Below are 7,845 nucleotides of genomic sequence, written 5' to 3' on the forward strand. Positions count from 1 at the left end.
CATATCAAGATTCAAGGCAATAATCTTTCATATTAAATGTACGTGGGATATTCATATCTCGTATTACTATAGTCTAATTCACACGAGAGCTTTTTTAACGTCCGGGTCGTTACAGTTCCTTTCGACACGAAAGCTTGAAAGGGACATAGTTCCCTCTATATGTATTGTCAAGAAAGTCAATTTGATACAAATCCCAAATAATTCAAAGGAGTTCTTTCTGTCCGTGGCTGACGATGATGTCGTAGACTTATTTACGTAAGTAAGTGCATGCTGATAGTCTTACGGCCGTTTTCAATAACCTATCTCCAATTACAGATAGATCGCTATCCCCGGTTAACAGTAAGATCTTAACTATCCATAGTTTGCGTTTCACAAACAAGGATAAGTGCTATCTATCTGTGTTTATCTAACGATAGCTTCTACCCCCTTGAAACGTTTAGTTCCTTGCTGCGCAAATGTTTAATTCTAAAAACAAATAATAATTACATTTGATAAAAGTTAAAATGTATATTTTAAATTTTTTCATAGATTTGAAGGTGATTATACATTGAATTGTTTTTTTTTCTTTGTTTAACAAATTCAGTCATGAAATAAAACGTTTTGACAGTTTTGACATACCTAACGATATCTCTGTGGTGACGCCACGCTTCGCTTTGTCGCGTCAATTGTTTGTTTATGTTTGTTTTATAATTATCATAGAAAAGTGAATTTATAATGAATCCTGTAAGTACCTATCTACACTCACCGGCACGGAATCTTGGCCACTTACAAATTTGCCGATAAAAAAAGTTTGAAGTGTTTTTCACGATTTTTTTGTATGCAGATATGTTAACATATTATTTGTTTAATTTTATGGTAAGAAATCATTAAGTTTGAGAATAATCTTTTACCACTTTTTAAGAGCTACTCGAAATTTGTGATTTGTGCGGTTAAGCCGAAGTTACGAATTGTTCGTTTTAAACTTTTTTCGATATCGTTTATGCCGTTTTAAGATATTGTTATTGTTGTACTGTAGTCAATGATCGTAACAAACAATAAAAAATGCCGTTCACATCTGAACAACCTGCTCAGGCCATTACAATGTTAGACCAATGACTGCCGCAACATAAAGTACCTAATGTACAGTATGTACCTCGTTCAGCAATGCACTATGCATAGAGAAGATACCAAGAGACTGGCAGCTACATGTGCAGACCAGGAAATGAAGGCGTGAGGTGCTCATCAGCTCGATAAGACCCGTTTATTGTTCAAGAGATACTCAGAAATGGCTTTCTGACAGTTTTTGAGATACGCCAACGGCTCTAAAACACCAGGATAATAAATGTGAGTGAGCAATCGGTGAGAAGACTAATGAAGGAAGTTAATTTGAAGGTTTGCAGACCAGCACGCCGTCCATAACTCCTCAGACATCACAGAGAAGCACGTCTTCGTTTTGCACGAGAACATGAAAACTGGACCCACAGCCAGTGCACTCGTGAGGTGTTCACAGATGACTGCTAAGGCACTTTACGAGCTTCTGATAGCCAAGAGTCAGTAAAGAGGAGACGAGAAGAGCGGTTTTCAACCATCACCACGATCAAACTGCGATTTTTCATGGAGGGTCAATAATGGTATGGGGAGGTATAATTTCCGATGCTCGCACGGAGTTAGTTATGGTAGATAATTATTTAAATTTGATCAGGTACATCGAGGAAATTCTCCAGGAACATGTTCAGCCCTATTACAGGTTTATCAGTGAAGAAAATTTGCTACTAATACACTATAACGCATGTCCACGTGTCGTACGATGCGTATAAGAGTACCTTCAAGAGGTTAATATTGAAAAATTGGAGTGGCCAGCTCGTAGCCCGGATCTTAATCCAATAGAACACATCTGGGACATGCTTAAAAGAAACATAAAGTTCGATTCCAACCCAGCACCAATGTTAGATGAGCTTAGAAATACAGCTGGGGCCGTTTGGTACACTATACCTCAAGTGGACATCAAAAATGTCTTCTAGAGTATGCCAGACTGGATGCAAACAGTGTTTAAGGCAAGAGAAGAAAACACCCTATATTAAAAGGTTCATTTTTTTTTATGGAAACGTTCTTTCTAATTTTTGTGCATTTTTTAAGAAATCATTTAAATTTTACAGGAAAAGCGTAAATTCTTGTTTAATTCATATCTACGCGGTAGTACTTCTTATAAACTTCCAATTATTACTAAAAGTTAGTAAAAACATTAAAGTAACTAGTTTTGATTAAATTTTAATTGAATTTTGTAGTAGAAAAGAAATAGTGTTATTTTACGCAAAAATTTGCAGTGGCCAAGATACCGTGCCGGTGAGTGTACATTTCTGATATATTTCACATTCCAAAATGCGTTCAAACTTTTAAAGATTTATTTTTTTACAGTCAACTATTAATAAAGCGGCATCAATGACCAAAGATGAGACGATGCTTCTCGTACAACTTGTGGCGGCAAGTGCGGTCATAAACAATAAAGCAACGAATGCCACTAATAATAAAATGAAGGATCAGGCTTGGCAAACCTTAGCAGTCGACTTCAATTCATCAGTGTCAAACTCCCGACGAACCCCAGCGCAGCTTCGTTTAAAATGGGAAAACTTGAAGAAGGCTGCTCGCAAACGCTGCGCGAACATGAGAATCAGCCATAATAAGGTTAGTTACTGATTGTTTTTGGGCAATTATTCACAACGATAAGTTAAAGTTAAAATTTGTATTAAGTACTATTTTTTTTCATACTGGAGGAGGCAAGGACTACTTTCCACCTGATGAAGTTCTGGACAAAGTAGTTTCACTGTTAGGTAGTACATGCCAAGGGTTTTTCTGTGGAGTTTGGTGGAGATATGGTAGCATCTCCACAAACAGACTCTAACTTGGTGATGGGTGAAGTTGAGAATGTGGAGGTTATAAACCTTATTGTTAACACTGATGGACAAGGTGCCGGTGGTGATGGTATTTTTGTTGGAGGTCTTGATGAGAGGGAGGTGTTGAAAGAAACACAAATTCTTGAGACACCTCCTCCTCCCCTTAAACAGAAAAACTTTTTCTGTAATAGAGCTAGCGGCAGCGGCACACTAGGTGGGTGAAGGTTATTTATTGTTTTTTTTTTTGCAATTTGGTGGTAATTTTCCATTAAGTATTGGAATCATAAGTATTATTTGTTCCCTGTTTGGGACATGCTAAGTAGAAAATAACACTTCATTTAAGACTACCAAAGAAATCAGTAATGAGTTTTAGTTATTAACAGACAAGTTTTATTTTGGTTTCTTGCAAACCTTCAATGCAAAAGTAGGGAAAAAATCCAATTCATTAATGGGCTTATCTGCAGAGTGAAAAGGAGATCATATATATGGCATTTTTAATAACTTTTGATCATTGTTACAGCCAAGCGGAAACAGAAGATGGAAGAGGAAAAATATAAGGCCCGCATATATAGGGAAAATGCATTAGCAGAGTACCTAATAGTTAAAAAAAGAAAAATAGAATTAGAAAATGAGGAAAAGGAGATTAATATAGATAAACTTAAGATAGAATTAGAAAATGCTAGATTAAAAAAAGATTTAAATTAATTAATTGGTTAGTTAATTAATTTTGTAATTATATTTTAATTGAGTTATTACCTAGTTTGTTAAGTGTGTGATATTGTGATGTGAAATTTGTGATAGAAAATAAAAATGTACACAAAATATGTACAGGGTGTCCCGTGGCAGATTTAGGATTTAAAATTCGAATATTTTTGCAACGGTTGCGCGGGGGACCGGGGTGGGGTGACATTTAGGCGCGGCACTAGTGCGGATTGGTCAGTCACGATGTCGCAGTGGACTGGCGCGCACCGCGCTTTCGCAGTCGAAGCGTATTTTGCATCTAACAAATCGTGTACTGTTGCTCGCCGGAGATTTTGTTCTCACTACAAAATTCGTCGTTTAAGTGATGCACCAAGTGAAAGTTTGATTAGGACGTGGATCCAGAAGTTCCGTGCAACGGGTTCCACAGTTAACGAGCCACGCCCAGGTCCTAGCCGAACATCGAGGACTGCACAAAACATTGAACGCGTTGCAAACAGCGTGCAAGAAAATCCCCGCCAGTCCGTGCGGAAGAGAGCGTCAAGTTTGCGGCTTCCAAAAACCACGCTGCACCGTATTTTAAGCTTGGATATTAAACTCCACCCTTTCAAGATCCAATTGGTGCAGGCACTTAAACCAAATGACTACAGAGTACGCAAAGAGTTTTGTGAAAACATGTTGAGCCGATTCCGAACTGTTAACACAATTTGGTTTAGTGATGAAGCTCATTTTCATTTGAATGGCTTTGTTAATAAACAAAACTGCCGCTATTGGGCGCCAAGAGGACAAAACCCGCGATTAAAACACCAACAACCATTGAATAGCCCAAAAGTAACTGTTTGGGCAGCTCTGTCTGTCAATGGAATTATTGGACCGTTTTTCTTTGAAAATTCTCGTGGAGTAACTGTTACTGTTGATGGTGATGTCTACCGCCGCATGATTCGCGAATATTTTATTCCTAAACTGAGAGAACATCCATCGAACAGCTCGCACACGTGGTTTCAACAAGATGGCGCCACGCCGCATACTGCAAGAACCACCATGAGTCTCCTTCGCGAAGAATTCCCCGGAAAATTAATAAGCCGATTTGGAGACATCTCATGGCCACCCAGATCGCCAGATCTTACCCCATTAGATTTTTTTCTATGGGGGTATTTAAAAGGAAAGGTATACGAAAGTAACCCGACGAATCTATCGGATTTAAAAGAAAATATCGTGCGAGAAATGAACGCTATTCCTCGGTCAGTATTACAGCGTGTCGCTCAGAATACTCTAGAAAGAATCCACGAGTGTATACGTCGCGATGGAAAACATTTGGACGGAGTGATCTTCAAAAAGTAAAATCCGCATGTCTCGTCTTTCTTTTTATGACAAATATATGTATATTTTAAAAGCATAACCTTCTTTAATTTAATCAAGAAATCCAAAATCTGCCACGGGACACCCTGTATTTATCTTATTTATTTTACACATGAAAGTAATTATTTATTAGCAATTGTCGTTCTGATGTATTTAAAGAAGGAGAATTGTCATTAACAATTACATTTTCATCCTGTATGGTATCCGGAATTGATATTTCTGGCTCTATTTCTTCCAAATTCAAATTTCTGGCAATGTTGTGTAAAACGGCAGTGGCTATAATAACTGCTTAAATATTTTCTAATTTAAGCCTCATTTTTAAGAACAGTATGGGGAATCTTCTTTTCCAAACGCCAATGCATCTAAAATTAAAGTAGGTATTAAGTAATTTTTGTTTTAGTCACTGCATCCAATTTACAAAAACAAACCTTTCTATAGTATTTCTTGTTTTAATATGCGCTTCATTATATCGTTGCTCTGATGGAGTATTGGGGTTGAGTAGAGGTGTCAATAGATAGGGCTTACACAGATAGCCACTGTCACCAAGCAGCCAACGATTTCCGAGTAAACCTTGTTCACACGAATCTGCAAGTTTTATAATAATGTAAGACCTTGCATTAGGAACAGTGTAATTTACATAATAAACAACAAAATAAGTAACCTTTTAAATTAGAGTGGTTAAATATAGTTGCATCATGAGTGGATCCTGGCCATCGGGCAACAACATTTAGAAACTCTAGAGAGTTATTACACACAACTTGCACATTGATAGAGAATGTTCCTTTTCTGTTTCTGAACTCTTCGCCTATATTTGAATCTGTAAAAGAAATAGATAATAAATGGGTTCAGGGTAACTGGTATTTACCCGATTAACAAAACGTTTTTACTGAAGTCGACTACCTAGCAAGCACAGGTGAGACCACTCTTCAAGCTACTGATGATGACCCTCATCTACCGTCTACTAGTACGCAGAGGCCGTAAGTCATCTGCTGCTACTTTATTGACTGGGTCTCCTTACAAACAGCAACTTGAGGAGTCAATCAAGTATATAGCGCAGAGAGGAAGAGGTCAAGGAAGAGGTCGGAGAAGAGCTCGTGGGCGTAGTGGTGGGCAGACTATTTCAAAGTCTTCAAGAGCTCCTCTAAACAGCCAGGATTTTACCTCATCGGATTCTGAATCTTCTGTTTCTTCAGGAGACACTGTTATGTCAGAAAATTATACCGCGTATGCCCAGCCAAACCAAACCAAGATGACGCTTGTTGCATTTTTTGTTCTGAAAATTACTCTAACGATCAACAGGGTGAAACTTGGATTCAGTGCCAATCATGTAGGTTGTGGGGGCATATTGAATGGTCAGGATGCGACGCGGAGTATTATATATGTGATTTTTGCAAGTAAATTTATTCCATACATGTAATTTGGAACCCGGGTTCCATAATACCATCACCAGAGCTCCGAACACATTTTTGTTATTTTTTCTAATAAAGCAAATTATTTCGTATTATGTGTATTTTTTAATATAAATTAGTTTCTAATATAAAAGCCAATAAGTTTTTAAATATATAAAGACAGTTTTGTGATGATTAGTCAAATAGGTTTCTTAAAATACTCAAAAAACAAAGTGGGGTTCCAAATTACCACCTCTTCCTCTACTTATATGAAGATATATACCACAAAAACAATTAAGTGTCCCAATCTAAATAGTTATCAAGTATGGATACGTAGCAGAGATCTAGATGAAGAGTATGGATGAAGTTACTTACTTGGTGATTGTATTAATATATGGGTGCCATCTATGGCTCCATGTACTCTAGGAAATCCAGCAATGTTATAAAACTCTTGTTGAGTGTGATTTTGTAGCACAATAAAGTTTGAGTACAATCTTGCTATGGCTCTAGACACATCAGAGACAATACGACTAGCAGATGCTATAGATACTCCAATAAAATCTGCAACGGACACCAGCATGGTACCCGATGCATAGAATCGTAGAGCCAAAAGTATCTGATGAAGGGCAGATATGCCATGATTTCTGGAAAAAATAAGAACTTTATATAATGCTGATACTATAGCAATACAAGCCCTTTATTAGTGCTTATAGATAAAAATAACCTTACCTTTTGGATGTGACACTTAAATATGGTTGTATCAAATCAATTAACTGATTCACAGCACTTTTACTCAGTCTAAATCTATAAGCAAATTCGTAATCATTTAATTTTGTCATATAATTCACACGTGGTTTATATTCCTTCGGTAACGGTATGTTCTCGGTATCACTGTCACTGCTTTCATCACAATCTATTATAATTTGAAATAATTCCATATAGCTATCATCACTGCTAAAATATTCCATTATTTTAGAGCTAGTTATTTAATTACTTATTTATGAAAGGCTATCTGTCCGCGTAACCGGCCGATGTTGACAGATAAACAAATGACGTTACCAGAGTTAGCTACGCCTATCGGCGAGTAACAAAAAACTTCTAATGAAATGTAAGTAAGATCAATTAGTATGGGAGTTCCTATCTCTAGTAGACTATCCGTCCTCCCAGCGATAGATAGATAACTTCGGTAGGAAATGCTATCTGTCGGTAGGTTATTGAAAAATAAGTAAGCGTAAAAGGATAGTTTTGCCTAACTGTAGTAACTAGAATTATGGATAGATAGGTTATTGAAAACGGCCGTTAAAGGATTGTATGTAGGCCATATTGGTTGAAATCATTCATTCATTCACTGACTGACGCTCTGTCGTAAATATGTCAGTTATTCCATATATTTTTTAAATTTTATTTTGTACTTGTAGTAAAAGGTAAGCCTAAAGTTTTCATACATTGTAAGAACTGTAACAATCCAAAAACTTATTTGACAGGACTAAAGTTGCTTGAAACAATCTTTTTCTTATAACTTTCAATGT

General features: G+C 36.9%; 1 protein-coding gene and 1 pseudogene across 1 annotated transcript; one reads left to right on the forward strand and one right to left on the reverse strand.

Moving 5' to 3' along the window:
• The first annotated feature begins 555 nt into the window (after window positions 1-555).
• Window positions 556-3,575, forward strand: LOC123702568 (annotated as a pseudogene).
• Window positions 3,576-5,015: 1,440 nt separating this feature from the next.
• Window positions 5,016-7,401, reverse strand: LOC123702406 (putative nuclease HARBI1). Its single transcript, XM_045650152.1, has 5 exons — window positions 7,046-7,401; window positions 6,692-6,960; window positions 5,590-5,745; window positions 5,357-5,513; window positions 5,016-5,290 (listed from the first exon to the last, which is right to left on the reverse strand). Exons 1-5 carry the CDS (start codon window positions 7,282-7,284, stop codon window positions 5,218-5,220), a joined length of 894 nt encoding a protein of 297 aa, XP_045506108.1. The 5' UTR covers window positions 7,285-7,401; the 3' UTR covers window positions 5,016-5,217.
• Window positions 7,402-7,845: the final 444 nt, after the last annotated feature.

The sequence above is a fragment of the Colias croceus genome, chromosome 23, assembly GCF_905220415.1.
Source record: "Colias croceus chromosome 23, ilColCroc2.1".
Taxonomy (NCBI): Eukaryota; Metazoa; Arthropoda; class Insecta; order Lepidoptera; family Pieridae; genus Colias; species Colias croceus.

Coding starts and splice junctions, on each gene's coding strand:
- LOC123702406 (XM_045650152.1), bottom strand. CDS start 7,284: ATGGAATATTTTAGCAGTGATGATAGCTATATGGAATTATTTCAAATT. Junction 6,961..7,045: donor TTAAGTGTCACATCCAAAAG/GTAAGGTTATTT, acceptor TATTTTTTCCAG/AAATCATGGCATATCTGCCC. Junction 5,514..5,589: donor TAACCACTCTAATTTAAAAG/GTTACTTATTTT, acceptor TAAAACTTGCAG/ATTCGTGTGAACAAGGTTTA.